General features: G+C 44.0%; 2 protein-coding genes across 2 annotated transcripts in view; one reads left to right on the plus strand and one right to left on the minus strand.

Moving 5' to 3' along the window:
* lrrtm4l1 (leucine rich repeat transmembrane neuronal 4 like 1) overlaps positions 1 to 9,426 on the plus strand; it is a 112,595-nt gene extending 103,169 nt beyond the window's left edge. The window contains exon 3 of the mRNA XM_053411788.1: positions 9,361 to 9,426. Within this exon, the coding sequence (XP_053267763.1) occupies positions 9,361 to 9,426 (66 nt within the window). The remainder of the gene's footprint in view (positions 1 to 9,360) is intronic.
* Positions 9,427 to 21,910: 12,484 nt separating this feature from the next.
* si:ch211-127i16.2 (amine oxidase [flavin-containing] A) overlaps positions 21,911 to 24,867 on the minus strand; it is a 33,438-nt gene continuing 30,481 nt past the window's right edge. Inside the window, exon 12 of the mRNA XM_053411870.1 lies at positions 21,911 to 22,583. Within this exon, the coding sequence (XP_053267845.1) occupies positions 22,451 to 22,583 (133 nt within the window). The 3' untranslated portion in view covers positions 21,911 to 22,450. The remainder of the gene's footprint in view (positions 22,584 to 24,867) is intronic.

A 24,867-nucleotide genomic window follows, 5' to 3' on the forward strand; every position in this document is an offset into this window, starting at 1 on the left:
GCCGGCAAAATATAGCATGAATAAAAAGGAAAGAATATATGTTTAATGTGACTCCGGGCGCCATCAGTAGAATGCAAAACTTCCACCAAGGCCAAATAATCCCACTGGACTCTGTCTGGCTCTGTCTGGCTGTGAACCTGCACAGAGCTGCACAAACCACCAGATCTCAACACGTCTGACTTGAATTCATGATTTCATGAGAAAGTGATCGAAATAAATGACGCACATCAGTTCAGCCCTTTTTTTTACATAATCTTGCCAGTAGACAGACACACTACAAAGCAGACGCGGTCAAATGATGCACAAGGAGATGTGATGTATTCACAGAGGACAGAGAGCCAGACGGGGCCGAGGCTTGTCCACCGTCCCTCTGGTCCAAGGAGGGGACACGCTTTGTGAGTCTCTCTGAGTCGAACTTGCGACTGCAGAGTTGTTTACCTGAGCTCTGAGGCTGGAGGAGTCTACAGCCCGACCGGGTGAGGCTCATTCATCCAGCTCTGGTTGTCTGCAGCCTCGCAGTGTGCAGGTCGTGCAGAGTTGAGAGAGTAGATCACATGGTTCGCCACCCCCTGCTGGAGTCTAGTGCCCCCCCCCGATGCTTTCCACATAACCAGGGTGGGCCCCGGGGACAGAAAATTGTTGTTTATTTCAAAACTGGTGGGTCACAGTGGGTGAGGGAAATGCCACTGCTCTTTGCTGGTGAGTCACACATGTTGAATTGTTGCCTGTCCGCCTCCATTGTGTGTCTGTCCTCCTCCATTGGATTTTTCACTCAAACCAGAATAACGGCACATCATCATCCTCATAGCAACACGCAGGTTGATCCGTCGTTGCATTCAGCTTTTTTGGATTTGACTCACAGGTGTAAAAGAGAGCAGGTGCAAATCAACAAGTCACAGTCCGGGGGGGGGGGGGGGGGGGGGGGGCAGGTGCCACAACGCAACTGCAAACGATAACACAACAACAGCGGTAGTGAATGAAACGACAATGAAAAACAAACACAAATGACTTCCTGTGGGCAAGTCGTGGCCGTATGGTGAAAACCTTGGACGGATCAGATGCCGCTTCAAATGAGATGTTTGTCTTTTGTCTCCTTCATCGGCAACACCTGTTGTTAGTCCTGTCTGTTGTGGTTGTGTTTTTTATGTTGTGTGGCTTCTTCATTCCTGCTTTTTGTCTGTATGTTTGTGTTGACGCAGCTGTTTGGAGCTGTTCAGGGTTCAGTGTCTTCCCCGAGGACACTTCGGCATGTGCAGCCGAGGAGCCGAGGGACTCAGCCACCAGCTTACTTATTTGTGGACGACCCACTGTGCCTCCTGAGCCACAGCGTTCATTGTGGTGAATGTGTTTAAAATAGACCATAGTCAACGTAATGATGGAGCTGCACCTGATAATGGTAATAATCAGTCCTTTGGAATTTGCACAGGTGTCCTGCAGCTTTAGGGAAGAGCGTGGGCAGAACAGCTGAGGCTGACATGTCCTCACCTGCACAGATAACAGAGAGATGGAGAGAAAAGACTGAGAGAAAGAGAGAGTGAGGTGGAAACGGAGAGAGGGACAGTTCTGTGATGCTTATCTCCGTTGAAAAGATCCTTTTAATATCCTGTCCTACGTGAGGCTCTTCTGTTTTCCTCCATCTCAAGTGAATTCCAGCTCTCGGAGCCGATAATCTCTGAACCTGTGTGACGGTGAAACCCTCTTTTAGATTTGGTGAAAGACGGCACGTCCACGTCCTCGTCAAGCTGGAGTCAGCCCACTTATCATTTAGCTAAGCTTACATGTTGCCTAGCAACGCAGCAGTAGGAAAAATCAAAGGCATAGAAAAATTCTTTATTATTTTTGATGATGATTTTAACCACAAGGGGCTGAGATCACTGCTCCACCCAGGAAGCACTCCGTCAGGAAGAGGTATTAAATCAGTGGTGTGGGCGGTTTGTGTTGCCCGGTGTGAGGACACAGGGTAATGGACGACACCGTGGACACGCCCCTTCAGGGGACACGAGCAGAATACCTCCTCGGGAATTATCCCTCAGACGATGCACGTGTCCTAACAAGGGCAGGAACGTATTGATTTCCTTGTTTTATGAACGTTTTCCTTTGTTCCACACATGTAAAATAGATTTTTTAATGTGAGCCACATGATGAATATATGCGGTCGGTCGGGGGGGGGGGGGGGGGGTGGTGCTGTTCCTGATGTGGTCATCCATCACCTGCATAAATCAAAATCATCATAAATCACAGCCCTCGAGATCAGATAAACATGCATGTGCACGCACTTATATGAACATGTGAGACGTTTCATCAGGGACGTTCTCTCTCTGTATGTTCACTGCTGCAGCTCCAACGTGTGAGAGATTTCCTCCGGGAGACGTTCAGCTCCAACTCCACCTCCACACCGCGGGTTTGCATCTCATGCTTAATGCACACACACACACACACACACACACACACAGAGCCACTCACTGGTTAACTTCAGATGATGATGTTCTCTCAGAGCGCTTCACTCTCTCCGGCCCACTTACCACGCGAGTCTGTAAAGATTCTCCTCTAATGAAATACACATTTGGAGATGTCAGACATGAGGATAGTGTATATGTGTGTGTGGGGGGGGGGGGAACAGAGTCAAGCTGTTAAACATATTTAGACTTTTCACAAACACTCACATCTTCATGCTATCAAATAAAAAATTAAGATTAATATGCTGCCTCCTCTAAAAGAGACATATTAGGCTTTTTTTTTGTTTTGTGTGTTATTCAGGTTTTTAAAAGTCCTTCAAAGATGAAATGCACATTATGAAGCCTGACTATTAGCAGGTTAAACTCAATGGGGGCTGAAGCTGCGGTAGTTGTTCTTCTAGTTGCATTAAAATGAATTGTTGTAAAGATTTTGTGTATCTGTTGTTCTCGTGCAGATTTCACTGATACAGTTTTGCTTACTGCATATTTCCCTTTCTTGATATCCTACAAATTCCCAAACGCTGTCTTAAAGCACGGCTGCAGGCAGAATATTGCACTTGCTTTACATATTCATACATTCACGCTCTCAGCACCAATATTAATGTGTATATACAGTAAATGTATATGTTTAAAAAGAGACGGGGATGCATTACAAAAGCAGAACAAGATTAAATCCCACAGACGTGCTGGTGGAGCTACAAGTCCCATAATTAATTTTCCCTGATACATACATGGCATCATTAATATGCTGCGTTAATAGCCGGGCACAGCTGCTTTGACCTTGCTGAAAACAGAATTAGACGTGTTTGATGAACGACTTTTTGTCAGACCATTAGTGAAGGAAGTCCATTACTTTGCCTTTTGTGTTCCCAGTGAACTGTGTCGTGTTCCCAGCGAGCGGTTCCCCACGTCTTTGTCCCTCACTTTGATTTCCAGCTCTTTCGCCTGCAACTGAGACATCAAACAATAGTGAATCAATACGTAGATATTTTTTTTTCTTCTTCAAGCGAGAAATGTCACTCGTTCACGATCAAACCCGGGGACCGAGAGTGTGTGTTTGTGTGTCAGCGAGAGCTCTGGAGAAAAGACTAAGTATCTGTGCTGCAGAGATCAAGAGCTTATTCAGGCATCAGCTCCCCGGGAAGACTTTACCTCAGATAATTGTTGTTCCCCCTTTAAACGGGAATAAGCCTGGCTTTAATCTGTCCTTTTGTCTGTATCCTAAATGGAGATTAGAGCGGAGCCGTGTCTGTCATGATCTCAACTGTCGTGTACATCTAAAACGAGAAACTGCAAACACACAACACACAAACACAAACACACACACACGTTTTTGCACATACGTGGCCGACATGAGAGCAGCTGTGCTCGTACGCACACAAGGAATCCTCTCCTCACGTTCAGTGGATCCAGCCTCTGTGTTCCCAGGTCTTCAGGGGAAGGAAGGGGGAACATGGCGACTTCACACAGAGGGGGTGTGGAAGGGGAACCAGGTAATTGGAGCCCTGAGTGGAGTTCAGGGGCTTGTGATCGCTTTCTGTGAATGGCTGGCATATGTCTGTGTTGCTTCAAGCTTTCCCGGCTCTGAGCAACCTAATGATCTTATGTCTGCATCCTGCTAATTAGTGTCCTAATTAAAAACACATAAAGGCGTTCGGGGGGGGTGGATGTCACCCTGGACATGTAACCTGTGTTCTTGAGAAAACCAGAGTTCATCACAGGAGGGTAATTCCTACATGGCAGGACAGCACATGATGGTTTTTATAGTTTTTAGCTGATATGTTATAATATCTAGGAGGTAGATTCTCATCTGCATCTGTTTGTTTGTCTGCTGTTGAGCTGGATTAAGCAGAATCTACTATGAGACTCGGTCGGGTGGGATGTGGATCAGAGAAGAACCAGTAAAATGTTGTATCAGGAGGCAAACTCTGGAATATTTTGTTCACTTTCTAACATTTTCCTTAATTTCTCAGAAAATAACCCATGGATATAGATGAACAAATTGATGATGGCAGATATTTAGGAATAAGAAACTGGATCTAGTAATTATAAAGGCAGTTTCATGAGGAGACTGTTGGGGCCTTGGCGGAGGTTTGCACTCTTTAATGCCTTTTTCTACTAATACAACCACTCAGGAATATTCACAATGTATAAATAAAACTGCCATATCACATGCCAAGTTTTGCAAAAACCTGCAGACCCCACCGGTTTCCATCCACTTATTTTTATGTGTAAATTAAAAAAAAAAAAAATACTCACATTATTGCAAAATATGTTTGGTGAAATGAAACGCAGTGAAAACAGACCTGGTGGATAAATCGTGAAGCAGGTGAAACGATCTCCAGCATCAGCAGACGTTTCCTTTACGATCGGCTGAGGGGGAAGAAAACGGCGACAAACGAGTGAATTGTGTTTGTGTGTGTGAGGCGATGAGGAGAGTGTAACATTACTCAAATTAATGCAGCGCATAAATCAAACGTAAACGCTGTATATCCATCATACCTTTCCACCGTCTGAGGTTTTGAACGACTCTTTCAATTACATTATCTTTATGCTCTCTTCTTTCTCGGCGGTTTAATGGCGTTTCCCTGTAGAGTTATTCCCCCCAGCTGTTTATCTTGATGCCCTCCACCTCCAATATTTGCATAAAAAGTAGAAGATCAAAGTGCACGTTGGCTTGTATTTTATTTTTTTATGAATTTCTGGTTCAAATTTACACAACATCTGGATCAAGACCCGTGGCGCCTTTGTTTGTTTTCAATTTATTATCAATATCATATTTTATTCCTTATTTAAAGAAGCAGGTTCCATTAGGAGACAATATCTGCTCTGCAGGAGAGACCTGGTCGAGATGAAGCCATGGAATTAAAGTTGTATATAAATACAAGCAGGGACAAATAAGAACATATTAAAATGTTTTAATATACAAATAAATATAAACAATATAATATTGCCTTTCTATATAGCAGCTTTCAAAAACAAACATATCATAAAGACTTTATTTGGACTTTGTTCAGTTTTCATGCAGCAGTAAAAACACTGGAGGCTGCTCAAGGTTTTTACTTTGTTTTTACAAATTGGACGAAAAGGATCTGCAGCAGAAGAAACAAATCTACTCTATTCACATTAACTTTATATGGTTTTGCGTATGGAATATAATCAATACTGAGTTATGGGAGTGTTGATCTGTAATATTCTCCGAAGCCGTGTATAGGAAGTATTTGGGGACGTGCATGTACTTGGATTAAATCCTTGTAGCCTTCATAAAGTACATAGTAAACTTTTAAGAGTTTACTTTGTTTTTTCAAAGTAATGCTCAGCACTGCAGGGGACGAGTCCCCCAGAGGATTTCTCTCCTTGAGCGTCTGCAGCTGTGACAGTAAAGACTACATGAGCCAAGTCCTCTCCGAGTATCAAGGCAACACTGTCCAGCTGCCAGCTTCTCATAACTTCTTCCTCCAATAGCTCGGAGCTCGCGTTGCATAGAAATGCCATATTTGCAATAACATTCTCGAGGGTATGTGAGGTGTCAAGATCTGAAATGGACAGTGAGTGTTTGTCCTTTAGGTAAAACTAAAAATCCTGCTCCACGCTCCAAACTTTTAGATCACACTGCAATTTCCAAGATGTGTCCTGACAGCTGGCTTGTCACTGGACATCACATTAGCCCTGGCATTTCGTATTCCTGGTGTTTGCTGTGTGAGACAGTGACAGGACTTCTCTGTGATCCGGAGCGGTATTAATAACCAGAAAGCTTCACCTCTACCTCGCACTGCCATCCTGAATTAGTGCTGAGGAAGAACCCTGGACCACAATGTTCTCCAAGTTTACCCTGGGCTGCTGCCAGTGAGAAGAAACTCCCACTTTTGGCCGAAAGCAGAGGAAGTTGCCTCGATCTTTGTTTTAGAGACAAACTGCTTTTGTGCTGCTTTCCTGGAAATGTCAGCAGGATCTTCAGATGTTGCCAGAGGCGGGTGGAGGAGGACAACCTATTCCTCAAATACAGGTGGTGATGTTGTGGAAAGGCCACAAATGTTGCCCTAGAAAATAACCTTTTAAAAGCAGCAGCAGATCATTTTAGTTCCAGCTCTAACACATCGAAGAAGTCAAGCTACAAAACCTCCTCTCGGTCTTTCTCGTCCCCGTCAAGGAGGTGAATGTTCGGTCCTGAATCCCGGGGGGGCAGACGAGATGAGGTTTGGTGTGAGTGTGTTGAAATAAAACATCCTTAACTCTCCAGTGCACTCGTGCAAAAACTCAGTCTCCGGCTTCTGGCTGAGAGCCATCGAACGGCTAATGAGTGTTTGCAAAGTAGCCGTTTTAAAAGGTGCGAGCACTAGAGTGAATTACAATACTCCTCATTGGGCCCGACCGCTTGAGAACAATCATGTTAGAGAGTCATAATGTGTTTTGGCAAACAACAGCTCATATATATGTGAAGTTGTGCGTCATTAGAGCAACAAAACGAAAAGGAAAACCAGAAACGACAACAAATAAAAAGCTAACATTTGGATTTTCTTGTGCAAATTGTGAGATTTTACCATTAAATCGGCCTTGTGACGAGGACATGTCTGGAATTTAAATGCTGCAGAAATAACTTTTATATTCTGTGACACATTTGCACGCTGGACTCATTCAGGTCCAACGTGGCTGAGAGTAAAAGCAAGATGTCAAATGAACCCACATATACGTCTATATATGTAAATACAGTACCAACCAATATACAGAGATATTCCAAGTTGTCATGTTTGGTATAATAACAGGTTTCTTTATCATTATTCCAGATAAACAAACCTGTCAATGGCAGCACATGCACCACTTTACTGGTTTCAATGGGGCAACATTGAGTATGGCTATCAATTACTGTGACATTACACAGCATGTTGTGTTGGATGTGAGTTGTGATGGTGTGAATTATGGTTAAGTGATCTCAATGACACCCGCTGCCTCGTCTGTCAACTGGGCAGATGAACTGGGAGGCAGAGGCTAATGCACTGGCCGGCGCACATCAGTCAACGTCACCTTTAAACTCAATCGTCTCTCTGGTTGTCAGTTGTCCTAGACTGTGGTTTCCTCTCGGCTCCAGACGCAGACGGTCAGGTTCACGCATCCAGGTGAAGTGATAAGGTTTAGGATGATCGGTTAGTGAAGGCATCGTGACCTTGAGAAGCTCTGATCCGTGTGTGCACAATGAGTGGAAGTCAATGCAGTGTCCTGGCAAGGATAGCTGCAGAGACTCACGTATGTGTGTGTGTTTGTGGGTTTGTGTGTTTGCCTGGGGAGGCCTGCGTCCCTCAGCGTTTGTGTTGCTTTCATCGGAGTTGACATTAATGTGCGAGTTAGGGTTAGGGTTAGGGTTAGGGTTAGCACAGCCCGGGCCCTTGCTGCGAGTTGTTTCCCTGCTTGTGCCCGTGCACCTCTGAACGTGTCCGAGGCCCGACAACCTGCTCAGCTGTCTGCACTTCACTCACACTCCACCTGAGAGGTAGATAAACAGTGGAGTGAAGACTTGTCAGCTTGTTTGATAAGGTCTGAATCAGAGTTCTGCTCAGGGCGCACTCGTCAGAGATCTGCTTTCACGCCGACAACAAGCTCAGCCTGGGCAGAATCTGAAAGCTTTGAGAATTGCTTAGCCCGGCAAGACTCACAGCATTTCTGTTATTAAGGCAACGTGTTTTTTTTTTTTACCTGTAGCCAAAGTCTCAAATAGGCTCTTTTTGTAAAGGTTAAGTCGTAAAGTAGAGAGTTTCCAAGCACAAACGCTGAGAGGCAATCTGGGATATACTCTGCCCCCCCCCCGTCAGTGTGGAGATCACTTCTTAAATGGGAGCAGAATGTCAGAGTCTCTTATTAATTTGAAACAACATTTCCACGACGCCGAGGTGACCTGTGCGAGTGCGCTGACATTTAAAGGTCCCGGATTATTCACTTGTCATGATTTTCTAATTTGGAATTTTTCTAGTGATGCAAATGTGTGAGCTGTGCAGAGAGATCATTTCCACTGAGTGTGTTTCATAGTGCGGGAAGAGGTGTTACTACACATTACATCAGCAGTACATCCAGGAAACCAGAGCGTGTCCAGGTATTATATTTTAGAGTTATTGAAAAAGTATTGAGTAAAATACCATTATGTTTTTAAATTGCCACCTTTCCGTCAGTACATGACGGAAAGGTTGCCTTTATTATTTGCGTCTGCATCCTTCAGATAAAAAAAATACAAGATATACTTTCATACATTCCCTAGAGAGGAAATTCAGTTTGACTCAGCAGTGCAGAGGCAAATGTTGAAAATATAATAAGAATCCAGAATAAATCAGATACAAAAATAACCATAAATCTATTCAATGCAATATAATCCTGTATTTGCACCATAGGGGCCACATGCAGGTCATCAACATGTCTCTGATCTGAGTGTGGAAAAGAAGTTTTACATTAAATATCTGATGATGAGGTAACACAGGGAAAATATATTCATTTTCATAACTCCATGTAGAAACTGCTCAGCTCGACTGGAGGATAATTGAAATCTCAAATGTCCCGAACAATAGCTGACACGACGTGACGGAGTTAGTTTTTTTATTTGATTATTTTCGGCTTTAATTAACTTTTTTCCTCCTAATGAAAGCTTGTGTGAATCCGGCGCCCGGCTCTGGGGGGGGAAGCCGGTCCACCGAAAGCCTTTCCGAGCTATCTGAGCACTTGATGTTTCATCATCTGCTTAATTGCTCACCCTAATTTGCTTGGCTCGCACCGTCGCAGCCCCATTGTGCTGTTATCAAATCACCGGGCACTGTAATTAACTTTACATTGTAACCACCACCTCTTGTAGCTGCGACACACCAGCTGTTAAAAGGGGGTTCTAACTTTCGCCCGTCTGTGTTTTTCTTTCTTCTCCTCCCGGCAGAACGAGTACACGTGTCCACGCCCGCTGCCCGGCGCCTGGCTGGGAGACGTGCCCACCATCCGTTAGCCCACAGGGACACAAGGAGGGGCCACGTGTGACCACAACAAGGATCCCTACTCCAACTGTCCACATCCGAGAATAAATTCAAGATCGCTCCTTCACGCTAGAGGAGGACGGCGACGAGGAGAGAACACTGTCTTTTTCTTTTTTTGTCAAGATTTTTATAACGTCCTTCGTCCGGCCTGTGGCTGTCGATCATCGTCTGTTCCCTAAAGGACACGTGTGGGAACACAGTCCTGCTGGTGAATAGCAGAGCTCATGGTAGAACACTCATGAGCACTAATGGACGAGCAACATGGAAACTGTAGAGGTTATTGTCTCCATGAGGACAACGCGGCTTCGCCTGAAAAACACTGTCAAGTTTCAAGAGGCTTTAAAAAGAGAAAATTGAGCAATGAAATGTTTGACTTAAAATCTGCACTGAACACGTTGCTCCGACCATGAGGCGGGTTTTGCATATTCTGATTCCACAGGAAGCTTCGTGTTTCTCATCTTTCGATTTCAGTTTTGTGGGTGAAGGACTACTCAAAGGCCAGGATGATGTAAATGTGCCTCACCGGAGCGGAAACTTCACGACTCACTGGTTTTTCCTCTGTGCACCTGTCAGTGAAGCTGGAACCTGCTTCTTCTTCTTCTGCTGGAGATGGAGTGAGCGGCTGGAAGATTGTTTGAAGCGTGTTGGGGAAAGCAAGCGATCGCCCAGCCAGTGACATCTGCTGAGGTTGTTTTTTTTTTTAAAGTTTGTTTCTAGTCCCAGCCACACCTCGACAATGTGGTCGGGGAAAAAAAGAGAAAAAGCTCCTATCGAGGGTTAAATTGTACTTTTCTGCAGTTGTAATGTTGTTAATGTTGTACTTTAATGAATATGTGTTTCTGCCATTTTCAAACACCAAATACCAAAGAGCCAAACGGAGCGTTTTTCTGCCCCTGGCTCTCTAAAGAAGCCTCGACTCCTCCTCTCACGTCCGGCAGTGCTCTGGTCACCGAACGGGCTTTTTTTAATTTTTTTTCATGTGTGTAAACGTGTGTTACGTCTTCGTGAACCAATCGCGCAACGGCAGTCTTCACTAGGAAGATCCTGTCTGAAAGATAACTTTGATCCACTGCTGTACGTTTTTTTTATGACTTATTATGTTTAACACGAGCTTCACTTTCCCTGACGGTGATCAACCCAACTCTCCCCCCCCCCCCCCCCCCCCCCCCCCCCCCTTAAAGAGAAAGCAAGAAGTTTCCCGCCGTGCCCCCCCCCCCCCCCCCCCGTCCATTAGACGTTCTTAATTAAGTTCCGAGACGAGTTTAGTCGTGAGTTCTTTGTTTCAACCCGCCCAACATCATCTTTCTACGTCGGCAAAATGCTAATTTTCTATTGTAAATTTCTGCTTCCCCCCCCCCCCCCCCCCCCCCCCTACACCCCCCCTTGATATTTAGTAAGCACTTGTATTCTTTGTTCACTTTCAACAGTATGTTTTATAATGAAAATGATAATGACTTTACTGGTGAGCAATATGAAGAATTGGTTCAAATTAAAATATTCATTAATCATTTCCTCTGTGTTGAAACTCTGTGTGTGTTTTTCTTGTTTTCATGTGAAACCCGGCCGGTCCCTCCCCCCTGAGTCTGTCACGTCAACATTAGCCTCATTAATTTATAGAGCAGAACATCGACCGCTCTGTTTTCACGGTGACGCTCACCAGCCCCTCATCACGCTTCTCAGGGAATGTGTCGTGGTCCCCCCCCCCCCCCACTGAGTTTTTGCTCCACATCCGCTGCACTCGGCTCATGTCAAGCTGTCAGCCCGAGGTCCAGATGGCCGATCTGTCCGCGGCTCCCTGTGGTGTTTTCATATACACCTAGGTGCCCCCCCCCACATCTCACTTCCATCTCCCACTCGCTCGTCGGGCCTTCCTCTCACTCACGTTCACTTCCTTCCCATTATTTATGACATCTCTGGACGTCCGTGTCTCCGTCTCACTCTGCTTCCTCCCCGTCTGTCCAAAGGGTCACTTCCCCCCAAGTCACAGACATTCTCTCTTCTCTTTGAGGACATCTGTCCACGCCGATAGCTTCAGTTTGAAACTTTCTTTCCTATAAGTGGGGTGACGGATAAACACAGTGGACAGTGTCATGCACGACAGCAGGGCTGCAAACAACAACTACACAATTCATGACTGATTCATCTGATTATTATTCAACCCAAGGAATGTATAAGAAAACAGTCTCTCCCAGACTCCTCTGTGGTTTTGTCCAAAACACCGAGATGGTTTAAACGTAGGGTTGATAATGTGCTCCTGGAAAACTTAGTTTGAAATCCTCACATTCCGATAGTTTCAATAATCAAAAAATCTGAAAAAATGTTTAAAAAAAAAAAAAAAACAGTTTCTGTAGATTTACATAACTGAAGTAGAGATGCTCGTCAGAAGTTAGCGAGTGGATCTCAAAACATCGAGCAGCTGTCAACCAGCTCACGTTTATGTGTTTTGGGAGGAGTAGCTTTGATGAGTGGGCAGTTTGAAGGGGGGGGGGGGATTTATTGGTTGTTTTTCCCTGGATCACCAACCTGAGCTTTAAAGTTGCAGTAGGAGGTTTTTAGCCTTTTACTTTGAAAAGGTCCCTTGTTGTCCTCGACTCCCCTGAGCCAGAAGTGTTGTCACCGTGCAAACACACCAAACTTTTCTTTATGAATTCGAAGACTCTTCAACTGATCTAAAGTTCACTCTGACTCTGACTGGTATTTGCGGGGCCCTTAAAAACGCTGACTCACCTACCCACTCACCAAAGTGACACAGCACAAGAACAGGCGTTGGGAGAGTGGGGGGGTGAGAATGACAGGCACCATTCTTCAAAATGATTTTCAAGCTGCCATTTGAAGGTTAAAAAGTTGTACAATCATGCATTTTAACAATTCTTTTTGAAGTTTAAAAGTTCTGGTCAAAAGAAAAACATTCTGACGTCACGTCCTTGGACTCTGAGTAACTGAGGCTCCATTTTATAACACAACTGCAAACCTATATGATGGATAAATGACTAAAGAAAATAATTTGCAGCCCATTTGAGATATTTTTTAGGGCTTTCTGTTGGTTTGGGAAATTTCGACAGACTTGCTGCACCAAAAAAATCAAAGTGCAGGAGAAAACTGATCCAGAGAAGAGCTGAAGAGAAGGAAATGTGTCCAAGCACCAACATATCTGAGTGTAAGAGTAAAGTGTGAGCACAAGCACAATCAGGAATTCAAAATTAAACAAATCTCTGCAATTAAATCCAAAAGTCCGTCCCTCAATCTGAACAACCACGCTCTTGAATAAAGATTAAAGAACACTCATCCATGTTATGCACACACCTCTGAGCTTCATCCTTCTTCTACTGCTGTCTCTCTGTCTCCCTGCTTCATATCTGCTGGAGTTGATCTCTGTAACTCAGTCTGCTGCAGGTCCACGGTCAGCACAGACAGGCCTGTGTGCCTGAGAGCAGACACCATGCATAATTCATCCAGTTTGGGTTCCCCGTCGACCCGAGTCCAAACAGTTGGCTCTCTTCAACGCTTCCACCGAGGGGGGGGGGGGGGGGGGGGCAAGGGGACGATGTTCAGCCATAAGCAAAACACACCCACCTGAGATTTATCAAGCCGCCGCTGTGCCATCGTAAACATCGTAACTTCCACATGACGTCTTCCTCACTCAGCTCGGACTGGAATGATAGAGGGCCAGTTTTAAGTGTGGGGGAAACCTCTGGAGAATAAGAAATGCACAAACAGGCCGAGGATGATTATGGATAACGATGAAGAAACTTTAGAAAAGCTGTAAAACAAATGGAAAGAAAGAGTTTTCGTGACTTCACGGTGACTTGGGAGAGGTCAGATGATTGGTGCACATTTCAAACCTGTCAAGACTGAGACATTCTACAGAGAGCGATCCTGTCGGAGCAAGAGGACACAGCTAAGATAATCAGCGTCCCCTTCTGAGCCTTGATGTATATTGTTTTATCCCTTAGAAGAATTTTATGACTGGCGAAGCATGAAAGGAAACCTCATAACAAGTGGTTTGATTCCCGTGTTCCTCCTCCTCTTCCTTCCTAATTCCCTTCAAACAAATTTGCCACTGATAACTTTGCCTAACCTCACAGCGCCTGACTCAGCGCTGAATCACTCTTTTAATGTGAGGCCTGTTAATTACGCTTGACACTCCGATGCAACGTTTCATTCAGGAGCCAGTCAGCGGTGTCTGTGCCTCTCGAGGAATGACTCCTAATCACCCGAGTCCTCGTAATCTCCAAAAACCTGAAGTTCAGCTCAGCAGGAGCGGCTCACACAACACCTACCGGGGCGTCGGGAGCAATTAGTCGACGGCTGCCGGGGAGAAGTGAGTTAAAACACCAACGTCCATCACTGTACAAACGGCGAGGCTGTTAATGTCGGCGCCACTTGTTCAAAAGCAGGAAAAATCCCAAGTGGTGTTCAACAGATCATCTGCTTCAGCCATCTGCTGCTGACTGGGGCGACTGAAGGCTTCCTGTGGAGATCTTCTCCGATAGCGTCATCGCCAACTGCTGGTCTGATGCTTTCCTCCTTTTCGCCTCCTTTTCTCAAACCTTCAATCAGGATGAGCAAACAAGGCCATGGCAAAACGCAGGGAGTGTTTACTTCTCTGACCGTGAATCATTGATTCTGAGCACACAGCTCGAGCCGCGTTCGAACCTTTAAAGAAGTTTTTCAAAGTCAAAAGCTTTGACATCTGCAGCCTGAAGCCAGAGTGTCGTGATCGCCTCCTGGTGGCTGGCTGCAGTGTGGGTAATAAACCCCTCCATGTTAGTAAATGGGAGTGAATTAAAAAGTCCAAATTAAAGTTTAATAGTTTTTACTCGATGATGGCTCCTGTTATTTTCAGCAGTTCTAAAGACCATGGATCCAAACAAGAAGGAACATATCAGGAATTAGGGCATTGAGAAGGAGCTGAATTACATTAATCTCATTCATAAGAAAGTGGTTTATTTCATGCAATGTGGAGTATGTTGATATTCAGTGACATTCACCTTCTCGTCCACTCAACAGCTGATCCCCCACCCTTGTAGAAAACTACTATCTGTACCCTTGGAAATGGAGAGAATCTAAATTGGATAAATCCTCCGATACAAAGCACCAGGCCTAGATATTAAAATCGGAGAAAGTCCTGCCTTGGAGCAGAATATCTCTTTTTATGAAAAACCCTGTGGCCCTGATAAGCAGCAGATGACCATCAGTACCAGGACCTGGAGCTTAAGGTTTTGGTCTTGATTGCAGAATAAAGCCCTGAACGGGGAGCTCAGCAATATGATCGTGTATCATAGCAAGCTGCCTCATAAGACCTCTGCTTTGAGGTGAAATTGTTTTCTAATATTTACCTGAATACAAAGTCCATTTGAGACATATTGGTTTTCCCTTGAAGCTCATAATACGGGGAAATAATTGCCTGAATGGGCTGTGGAGCAAAACGGCCGTGAGTTTGAGTTTGGACCGAAAAGAAAACAGAGCAACAAACATCCAAACTAATTTGTCCCATGACGCACAAACATGAGAACCTGTGGATAAGACAGAGTAAGAGCATCACGATGCACTCAAACTACACATCAGCTCATCCACCGGATATTAACTCACAATCAATACGGATACAAAGGAAGCACCTGAGATAACACTATACCATGAGAGTACACACAGCAACATCAAGCTAACAACACATTGTTGAAGAGCAGCAGTGATCTCTGACCTCTCAGCTGATGATAAATCCATCTCAGGGAAAATGCAGGTGATGACACATGGTCCAAGTTCTTTATACTTAAAGATTCTGAGTCTGGATCATTTTGGTTCTTTGACGCATCTTTTATTTTGATCTGGAGATGTTGGAGCTGAATCCATGAACCTTCACCATGTGAGTGTGCAGGCCTCCTCAGGTTAGATGCATCTGTCCCTGCTCCTAACAGAAACCCATTTCAGCCTCGGCAAATCAGTTCTCAAGAGACTTTCTCAGTTAAAGTAATAATTGTCAGAAGGTTTTTCTTTTTAGAAGAAAGTACAGGCAGAGGAGAAAAGTGCAGCAACACTCGAGATGTTTGTGAAAGGCTTCATTCTGTCTCTCGGCCATTTTGGACCCATCAAAGTTTTCTTTTACTTAGCTGAAGGTAAAAATACCTTCTTAATGTAGACGTGAAATGATTTTCACGAGAGGCCTCCGGTACAGTTTCTCCAAATAAAATTCCCTAATGGTTCTTTGGGCTTTGGACTGCGGCTCATTCATGGTGAAGTCCCACTAATGATGGGGACCGTGTGAAAAGGAAAAAATATTTCAGGCCATAAATGTATAGATTCATACCCCATTACTGGTTTCAGATAAAAATCCCATCTAATGGACCTTCCGTTACTCATTTAAAATGTTCTGTTCTGCAGTACTTCTCCTCTAAGAAGCCACATTAAAGCAAAATAGCCCGTGTCTGGAATAGTATACGTGTTCACACTTTGAGTTTCATTTCTAAGTGATTACATGAAATATGCACCAGTAACTTTAGTACTGATAATCACAGTAATTACTTATCTTAAAGGTTAGATGGTATCCTGCTTGGAAACAGGGGATAAGCCTGCAGGACGTATTTCATGTCCCCACGTCCTCACCTCACCCCAGGACCACAGTCCCGTGCAGGACCAGGGGCTGAAGAGTTTCTCTGTGTTATCGTCTTTGTTGTTGCACCTTGTCGTTGGCAGAGATGCTGTCTGATAATGAGCCAGAACGGAGAATAGAAAGCATTGAGCACATAATAAGTTCATTTTCCTATTTGTCATTTAACTGGACTTGGCCCTCGGAAGAGGAGAAATACAAATGGTTTGTGGAGCGTGATTTAATTCAATAATTCAATAGAATTCAAAATCAGCAGACTTGCCGCTAACAAGCTGTTCATCGAGCAGCTGAATTTCCTCTTCCAGCCTCATTAGCATTACAGCTCAATGCTGCGTTTGTGGCTCTCCATTTTCTCTTTCAATCTGTTTATTGTACAATGCAGACAAACCACTTTTTACAATCAGCTCACCTCCTCCTCCTCTCTCCTCGTCGCTGGACGGGACATCGGGTGAAGGATTTTCTTTAAGAGTGGATTCCTGCCAAAGTCAATTGTGTAGCAGTGCAGCCGGCAGATTCATCCGAACAAGATTCAACACCAGCACTGACTAACTGCACCTCAACCTGCACTGAGCAAATGGAAACAGCATCTGTACTCTTAAGCAACTCAACCAGAAAAAACAAATGTGATGAACATAGTCTTTTGGATCTTTTGTCCCATAAAAAATAAAGATGTAAAGTCTATTATCTTCTGTAATTATTAAAATATGCACTAAAACACAAGGAAACTTTTCAAAAATATTTAGCTGTGTTGCTAGGTCCGAATAAAACAACCATGGGCAATCATAATGCTGTAAAATTAATAAACTGAATACAAACGATTCACGAGAACTGCAAAACAACACATCATACATGCACAATGCAAACATGAACACATTCACAGCCTTGTCAAGTGGCTTCAGAAAGCAGAAGAGGAAGTTGACTCTGCCAGATTTCCCTCAGGGCTTATCAGGCCTCAAACCTCAAAAGCTCAAGCTCCCTGTGGACTTACTATGGGCCTACTATCAGCTGACCTCACTGGTCTCGGCCATCCAGCCCAGTTAAAGGCTTCAAGTCAGGCAGCAGAGACTCCCCAGTCAGCGCAGAGTCCAACTGGGAGCCAGTCAGACAAATGAAGACCACGGTGAGGTCAGGTTTTCTCCCCGAGCAGCAAGAGCAGCTCGGCTCTCTTCAGTTTACCAGGGAATTTCATACAATTGATTATGTGCTAAAAATCCAAATGGTTTTAAGAGACGGAGCTGGTAGCCTATATTTTCCACAATGAAATCACTGGGCCGTGTCTCCTACGGGGGCATATTAAGGATAAATTAGACCCAGGATTAAATCCAGTGACTGCACAACTGGGGTAGCCCATAAAATAGATGTAACAGCCTTTTACAGTCGATTTTAGAGTTGTTCCTAAATCATCAAGCCAAGAATTCGACTACGTATAACAAAGGTAAAATGATTCCAGGACCAATGTGCAGTAAAGAGGAGTTCTGACCTTCTTGGTCACAGAGATGTCGTCCATCTCTCTGTCCTCAGGTCTGTTCTCGGGACAACTTAACCAAAAGTACAGATTTACCAACATCCACATTCAGACATAATCTGATTTGAAAGAATAGGGGTTTTCAGGACTGAGACTGAAATAACCATCAAGACAGATGCTGGTGCATATTGTTACTGTCGCATCCCCCCCCCCCAGAGCCAAGGGGTTCTTCACTGAATCCAAGCATGCATTATTTTTTCCTCGACTGACACATGTGGGCGGCGAACATTAAGAAAAGAGATTCTCTTTCTGTGGCACTGATTTTCAAGGATCCTCGTTTCTGTCGGAGAGGGACAGTTGGAGCAGCTGGCCTTCAGCGGAGAACTAAATGTAAAGAGCACTAACAACTGGAAAGATGTCCGCCTCACGCAGCTCATCACAAACACTCATCGCCTTCAGCTATTGTCATGGTGCTCAAAGTCTAGTTTTTAACTGGACGTGATGCTTCACTTCCGCTGCGGATTATTTTACGTGCATCTCTCACATCCACATCTGTGAGCCTTCCTGCTCGGTTGAAGAGGAATAATGTATTCTGGTGCGGTGCTATCGTTCTGCCTGTGCATCTTCCTCTCAGGATATCTGTACACCTGAGTGGAAACCCGTCTGTCAGATTCGTTCTGGCACCGACTGGGCGCTGTGTATGTAGAGTTGATGGATTGCTGGCCTTGATTCAGCCTGGACGAGCTTAAAGAAAAGAACAGGCGGCTGATCCAGTGCAGGCTGGTGATAACAAAGACAAATAGTGAGCCTTGGCACCCGAGGGCCGTTCAATGATCGGTGAGTGTGAGGATCCTCCCCAGGACCGAACTGAGGACTGAGAAGAATCCTTTCAATCAACAGGGCAATCAAGTTCAAACCACTTTGTCTTTCTGGTTCTTGCAGTTCTATCTACAAGAAAGAGCACAGACCAGTGTGTAGACTCTGAGAACTGTCCAATATCTTCTTCAAAATACATTAATAAAAGCATGAGCAAAAAAAACAGAATGGTAGAGTGGGTAGATTAACATTCAAGATGGAATGTGAACATTTCCAAACTTAATATTGATAAGAGCAACCCAGCAAATACGAATAAAAATACTTTTAATGTGATTATCCCAAATAATGTTTTAATATTTAATATTTGTCCGGTGTCTGTCTGCAGGGGAGCTAAAAAAATAGCTGAACCTTGTTAGATGGGAAATTAGCAACAAAAGAGCCAATTAAATTCTGAAGTGGATTCGCAAAATGTAAAAATGGTGTTGTTCTGCTTTTTTAAACATTTTAGAAAATCTGATAGGGCTTTGATCTCAACATTCAATGTAGTGGTACAGTGGCATGTGCAGCCTTGGTGCAGGTATGAACTCTCTGCTCTTCTAGTTGAATGGGAGGGCAGTGATCTGAGATGGGAGCTGATTCCACTGAGGGAATTCAACGTGCCACATCACACCTGCTCGTCGCTTCACTGCATAAAGCACCTTCTTGAACACGTGATGCAAACCGCTGCTGCAGAGTCGACACAGGACCTTGAACTTTAAAAATAAGCACATCACATCACAACTCATTAAGTTTTCAAAACAGACTCAGAAATCAGAAAAGTGTGTTGCAGACGTCTGAAAGAGGAGCAGAGGCCGCGAGACAACCTTCGCCAACATTCACTGAGAGGCACTTGATTTGTTATTTGCATAACAACAGAGCGAAACGCAGCAGAAAGGTGATTACCATTGTTGAATCAACCACTCGCTGACAGGATTTAAAATAAGGAAACTTTGCAGAGGGAAGTATTTAATCAGAAGCTGCTGGATTGGATTGGATTGTAATTGTGCTCTTAGGAGGTCCTGTGTGTCGAGATAACACAGTGTGCACATAATGTGCGATAGTAAGTGCGACTGCTTAAAGAGAGAAGCTGCTTTAAAACCTGAGCAAATGGCTGTTTACAGTCACATACACTGGTTTCCAGTGTACTGCATTGTATGAATTTTTAAAGTTGATGTTGTTGCCCGAGGGGGAAACACTGAGGCAGGTCCTACCACAGGTGTTTACACGGGCTGCAGTAAGTGCAGCAACATTACTTTGAGCCATTACCGGAAATCTTTTATTGGATATTTGAAGAGAAACAATTGGCACGAGATTCACACAAACACACACACACACACACACACACACACACACACACACACACAGTGCAGGGGAGAGTTTGATGGTCTGTTTTTCTCTGTTGCATATTTTTGTTTGGTTTTGTCGTGGAATATTATTTCCCCTGCATTATGATACGTGTGCAGATTAAAAGATTTAAATTTAAGCACCTTGTCACAGCTTGCAGTTACATTATATTGCCTTGTGATCTCTAGTGGCCGAAGTGATTATGAAGTCAGGTGGTGTGAAGCTTTAAAGCGTCGGCTTGGACGTGTGGAACATCACAACACCGGACATTGATCGATCAAAACTATATCTCTCATCCAAATTCAAATCTTATTTCTCACATACACAACAGTACAACGTGCAGTGAAAAGCTTTTCTGTGACTCTCCTTGGCATGAAGATAAGAAAAGATAAAAAAAAATGATTCACTATTTTGCAGAGAAATGAAAGTATAAGGTAAGGAAGGAAAATACAAGTATATATATAAAGTGCACAAAAAAAGATCCATGAACCTTCCTTGACACTTCCATGAAGTGTTACCATGGCCATGAAGATCCTCTCACATAGAAAGATGTCCTCATTCTAACTCAAAGAACGTTTTTTATCTTTAACACAGTTTTATTCCTATAAGCCACAATGAACTGTGACATGATGACGATGATCACAGTTCTGTAATCTGCGTAAACACTTGAGAGTTTAAATGAGTCGCACTTTACAGGAGGATTAGGTGACTTACTTCTATCCCATTACAGATCTAGAGATTGGGATCTGTGAGAGGGGTTGACTGAAAAATGACTCTGCTCACACACCTCTGTGCTCAGATTGAGTCAGTTTGAAGATCTGATCTGATCTCCGGCTACGAGAGGCGGGGTCAGGAGGACAGCGTCTGTGGTTTTACTTTATCAAGTGGACCCCTGACTGGGAACTACAGCACCACAGACAAACATCCCGCTGCCATCTTGTCAACACAAACAGTGCACATGAATAAGTGAGGAGCCTGTCTGTGCTCAGCCTGATCATTAAAGACTCCAGCCTCACCTTTTTTTAATATGCATAATAATGATGCTCTTGTAAGTGCAGGTTTTTAAATATTAAACTGTTTTGCACACGTTGGTCTGATTAAACTGAATCATGGAGAATTTCATCGAATCAAACTCAACAGATCCTGGATTTTAAAATTAAATCAGGAGAACTTGTGAAGCTTGTAAAACATATTTCTGAGTAGAGCTTCATGCTTTATTAAATGGACGCTGGTGAAATCTGACATTGACCTGCTTATTAAAAATGATTAAATCTCAAAAGGGTCGGCTGTTTTCTTCTCTCGCTTCCCTTGCACTGTGCAGCTCGTCATCAAAAGCTTCGCCGCGTTGGTAGTGGTGTGTTTGTTTAACCTCGGATTCAGCAGACTGAATCAAATGCTCATCTCTCACAGTGATCGTGCATTAACCCTGGAACTCCCAGCGCTGATCTGCATTGACTGGGGAAAAGGAAGAGACAAGGCAAGATGCCCAAACCCCCAGATGGTACGTTACCGCATACGCGCCTGAAGCTGGTGATGACATATACCATAAGAAGAAATCTTAGCACGGCGATGTCCCTGAGAGAGCTCAGCCATCTGTCTTATTCAGAGGTGGGTCAGGTCGGGGGAAAAAAGCAACTATATCTCTGCAGTGTATTGTTTTAATTCTTTACACGAAATGAGATCAGAATCTGTTATCCACACGAGAACAAATCAGGGACCGAATGGAGCGGGAAAACTCAAGGTGTTTAGAGACAGGTTGTCGGCCTTGAGTCGGCCGGGAGAGGTTTAAATAGAACAAGGGAGAACAGGGGCAGTTGATTCAGTGCAAGCTGGTGATAACAAAGACAAATAGCAAACTAAGGCACCGATGGAGATGGAGAGTTCCCCCTCCGATGGTCAGCAGGCTGCTGTCTCTGCAGGAGACACCGGGGCCGAGACAAACTCCTTTCAATCAACTGTGCAATCAAGAGATAGCGATTAAATCACTTTCTGGGAAACAACGCGAGGCCGACAATGTGAAAGCCCCCATTCCCAGTTGGCAAACTGGTTTTCACACGACATGATCGCTGTGAAGCTCAAAAGCTCCACGAGCACAACCTTAATACAAGTTAGTCAATAATAAATATGCAGAATGGAGAATGAGGTAAAGTGCTGCTTATAATGCAAACTCTAATTGATTTATAACACGGTGTTTCCATTTTCTTTATTATTTGGCATGAGAACATTACAATATTTTAAAAGAGCAAATGGAGAAATGATAGTCAAGCTCCTTAATGTTTTTTTTAAATAACAATCCTCGGGTTTTGATCTATTTTTGTTAACACAAATTGTACGATTGAACAGATTAATGAATAAAGATCGCATTGTATCTAATCTGCACATTCAGCATTAATATATACTTCAATTTTTTAACCGATATCACATTTACTGTAATAAAATGTTATTAATTAATAAGCATTTAAATCTGTAATCTGCAAAGCCATCTTTACACAGCACAATAACGCAGCTAATTAATCCGTCTAAATCCAAACCGATCACATGACATGAATTATTTTACAATAGGAACATGATACAATTTGTTTTTGAAATTATATCAAGTGCATTTTGAGGCAGCGAGAGAACAGAAGAGAGAGAGAAGCAGCCGACCGGCTCCCAGTCAGGTGCAGGAGGTGAGACTGGATGATGGTGTTTCCTCTGCAGGACAGTTTTGATTGTTCAGCTCTGCCTGCTACTCGTCCGGGGTCGTGCTCGAGGGGCAGAGGTCAGACAGCACTTCCAGAGCGGCTCGCTGACCGGACTGCACCGCGCCGCTCATGTAGCCACACCACTGGGTGGCTGTTTCCGTGCCGGCCCAGTGGATCCTGCAAAAAAAACAAAAAACGAGATCATCTGTGAGCCACGTTCTGAGCACCGAGCTTTTAATGTCGCTTTTAGAAAAGGGAGTTTATTAGAATTCTCTGCTGGAGTAATTAAATCGCTTTCGGGACATTAACACAGCGTCCTAAGCCGTTAACATTCATTTGCTTTGTACGTTTTACGGGGAACAAGAGATCACTCTGATGAACTCATACAGTAGTTTTGCCCTTTAACAATTCCCCGTTGGCTTAGATGTTCCGTGTCTCTGTGAAAAGAAGTACGTGCTCAGGAAATCAGGCTGCTCAAGCATGGAGGGGTTACTCAGAAGAACACAGTCACAGTACATCCCTCCATTCACTTCTTCTCTGTTCAAAGGGCACGGAAAAACTGAATAGCTAAATTTGTCCGTGACTAAGGTGCAGTGAAGAAAAAGAAAGTGATTTATTCTCACTCTATTTTCAAAAGAATGGAGGTAACATGGTGACTGGACTTGAGCTCCTCCACTTACATGCTGAGCATCTGCAGGAGATTGAATATTACAGACCGAGAGGAAAATAACACGTCGGCAACAAAAGCGGCTGACATTTGGCCTCATTTTAAAAAAGGAAGAGAGAAAAGGTGAGAGTCAGGAGTTTTGTTGGGGGGGGGGGGGAAGAGAAGCCCTGCGGCTACGAGATCTACGGGAAGTAAAATCACAAACCTGGAGAGACACCTCGAGGTGAACCACACAGGACCTGAGGTAACTTTACTTTGAAAGCTACTTTAAGCCGGGCACGTCGTGGAATTAGCATCTCACAACAATGGAAGCATCACGTCATTGCTTGTGTGTGAAGCTTTAGTCTCCTCGTCCAACCTCACAATGCTTCACGAGTTTAAAACAAGAACCAGTAACACGTTTAAAAGCACATGATTAGGGCTGGAAGAAGTTTTAGATGAAACATTAAAACTTTACATGGGTGTGGGCGGAGCCTAATGACGTGTTCACGCCAAACGGTATATACGAATGTTGTAGCTCCTCATATAACCTGCAGTCATATAAGAGGTAGGAACCTTAATGTGAGTCCGACGGTACAAGGTAACATTATCTGTCGATTTTTTGGGGAAAGCACCCCACAGCATAAAGTAGAAGAATTAAACTCAATGTTCCTTGGGTAGTGCCGGTGCAGCTCTAAGCACAGATTACTGCTCTGGATCACAGATTGAGGTGCTTCTCCTCTGGCTTCTGTGGCGGCGTTGATTGGAAACGAGCGACTGAGCCGAAGCCCAACATGAAGAGTTCAACCTTTTCGACGGGAGTCGTGCAATTGGTCCAATCCACCCGGTGCGAGCGGAGCAGCAAAGGTGAGAACAGAAGTGCAATTGCTGTACGTGAATTCCTTGTGTCTGCTCCAAAGTCGGTCGCCTTGCGATCACTGATTGATATCATCAAGTCTGATTGTATTTTCTAACGGAGTGAATAGGTTATGTTCTGCTCAGTCTTCCTCTCCAGATTATAGACTGGCCCCCTTCCAGGAAGTTAGAGTGATCTTCGGGAAGGAATCATTACATCAAGTCTCTTATTTAGTCCAATTATTCTCTGAGAAGCCAGCAAACAGAAAGAGGGGGGGTAGTAGGCTCTGTGCTGTGGGAGCGTTTGTGATTGTGCATGCCCCAGGGCAGGAACACACTGATGTGAGAAGCATAGAGATCGTTAAGATAACTTCACATGTTCCTTCTAGTCTCTAACCAGTGATTCAAGATAACATCTGGGTGTTTTTAGTAACGAGCCAGCCCACTGAAAAGAGGCTGTATTGACTTGACACGTGCTTCTGCACAACATGTTCTTGGTGCTTTGAGATGTGTGGAAGAATATAAATACCTCCAGGTAGAAGTGAGAGTTTTATTCAGGGCACAGTGGAGACACACATCACAACAAGTCAGTGAAGGTCTGTCTGGTAATCTGGTATCATAACATCAAGACGGCTTGGAAGGTCCTCGACGGGCTAATTCACGATCTCGATCTCAAAATGTAATTCACGTGCGAGTAAGAAAGCTTTGTTACAAAGGCCTGGTAAAGTTGATGAAGAGTTTTAAACAGGTTTTAATGCTAGAAAGAGGATGTAAAAAGAAAGTATCAGGAGAAGGAATGAACCTTCTTGTACAGACACATGAACGTTGGCTCAGCAGAAAGCCCCAGCAACCTACGTCTATACATAGATTCTTATATATGAGCAATTATGAAATATTTTTAACACGAAGGCCTATTCTCTCATAATCCTGGCTTCAAATTACCTCGCTGACGGTTGACAG

The sequence above is a fragment of the Pleuronectes platessa genome, chromosome 19 (assembly GCF_947347685.1).
Source record: "Pleuronectes platessa chromosome 19, fPlePla1.1, whole genome shotgun sequence".
Classification (NCBI taxonomy): Eukaryota; Metazoa; Chordata; class Actinopteri; order Pleuronectiformes; family Pleuronectidae; genus Pleuronectes; species Pleuronectes platessa.